General features: G+C 46.3%; 1 protein-coding gene across 1 annotated transcript; it reads right to left on the bottom strand.

The window, feature by feature from the left end:
- Window positions 1-673: 673 nt before the first annotated feature.
- LOC132619691 (uncharacterized) lies at window positions 674-1,174 on the bottom strand. The gene has a single exon (XM_060334521.1). The coding sequence runs from the start codon at window positions 1,172-1,174 to the stop codon at window positions 674-676; it is 501 nt and encodes a 166-aa protein (XP_060190504.1).
- Between the last annotated feature and the right edge of the window lie 668 nt (window positions 1,175-1,842).

Below are 1,842 nucleotides of genomic sequence, written 5' to 3'. Positions count from 1 at the left end.
TGTTGTCAACGGGCGGATTCAAAGACATTGTGTGCATAGCATGATCAATATCCGTGGGCGCATACCCACCATGTGATGACGGGGCTGCCGAGTAGAACGACTGTGGAGGACTAGCACCGAGAACTCCTTGCTGTGACGGGGCTAGGCGTGGCTGCTGCCAGCCGCGAGGCTGCTGCCACCTAGCAGTGGGGTACGGGCACGGTGGGGTGGCCCACGGCTGTGGCCCCCAGGCAGCCCACGGTGGAAAGAACCACGACAGGGCAGTGGACCCCTGGTGCTGCGATGCAGCGGGCTGGTTGGCCTGGGCGTTATGTCGGCTGCCTCCGTCGCTGCTTTGCCCATTGCCGACGCTAACACGGTTGTTGTTGCGGTTGCCGCTGCTGCGACCATGGTTTTTCTTCTTTCCACGATTGTTAGAACGTCCTCGATTGTTGAAAGTATTTTCAGAATTGTTGGGCTACCCATTACCAGATAAATTATGAGGATTATTATTGTGGGAAACGAGAGCAGCATTCGACCCGGAGTCGTGAATGACGTCCTCGCCATGGCTATCTTCCTTAAGTTCGAGCATCGACCAGACAACGTCAAAAGATGGGAGAGGAGTACGGTGCTGCACCGTCGTTCGAAAGGTTTTATATTCTTCCGATAATCCTCGCAGAAGACGAAACACAAGTCATTCGTCGGAAACTTTGTGGCCAACGTTGGCGAGATTGTCTGCAAGAAATTTTAGCCTGGTGCAGTATGCTTTCACATTCAGAAAATCCACCAATTTGGTGTTGGTGAATTTTGCATCAAGAGCAAGAGCCCTAGCCGATTTGTTGTCCTGAAAGTGATGAACAAGGCTATTCCAAGCCTCGGCTGCGGTGTCCTCTTGATGAATGATCGTGTTGAGAAAATTATTCGATATTGTACCATATATCCATTGCCGAACGATGTCATCTAGCTGTTCCCATAGAGCCTTCGCAGTAAGTTTCTCGGCTGCAGATGCCGGGGGTGGCATGGTGGGGGAGGCAGGAGGTAGTATGTGGTCGATCACCAAGTTTGCTCGGCAATGGAGCTTGAAGAGGGTAGCCCAGTCATTGTATTGGCTTCCTTCATAATCAAGAACAATAGGAATGCATGATTTGATATTGGTGACTGTAGTCGCAGGGTGCATCTTAGACTCGTCAGCCATAGAGAAGAGGAGGAGGAAGGGCCGAAGAGGAGGAAAAACGAAAGAGGTGGTCGGCGGCTAGGGTTAGGATGCTAGGGTTTTAGGAGAGACCTAGACTGATACCATGTAAGAGAATATTTGCCGTGATGATTCTCATTCCTTGAATAGGTTAATATACAGCATTTACAACATAATTGTAGGCTACAAATTAGGAACTAATTTGACTAATATAATTCTAACATACGCTATCCTAAAATAGAATATTACAAAATATATTTGACTAAATATTTACATAGTCTAACAGACGTATGACATGTAATAGTCTAGCTACTTTTGGGAACCTCGATGTCCTGAGAGCAGTAGCGGAGCCAGGATTTTCATCTACGGGGTTCAAAAATTCTAAAAGGTAAATACACGAAGAATTCAGGGGGTTCAACATCTACTATATATACATAATAAAATAACTTTAACTTTAAAAATACACTGTAATTTGTTGCCGAGGGGGTTCCCCCCCTGGAGTTAATGTGGCTCCGCCCCTGCCTGAGAGACATTAGAACTACTAATGTATGGTAATGGTACTAGCACCTTAGGAACTGAAAATTGCTCCTCGGAGCAATACTATGGTTTGTAGTTCTAGATGCATAATATTAATATATAAATATCCATATTACTCCAAAAAAAAAGTAGTA

This window comes from Lycium barbarum, chromosome 11, assembly GCF_019175385.1.
Source record: "Lycium barbarum isolate Lr01 chromosome 11, ASM1917538v2, whole genome shotgun sequence".
Lineage (NCBI taxonomy): Eukaryota > Viridiplantae > Streptophyta > Magnoliopsida > Solanales > Solanaceae > Lycium > Lycium barbarum.
This window is presented reverse-complemented; position numbering and strand designations above follow the sequence as displayed.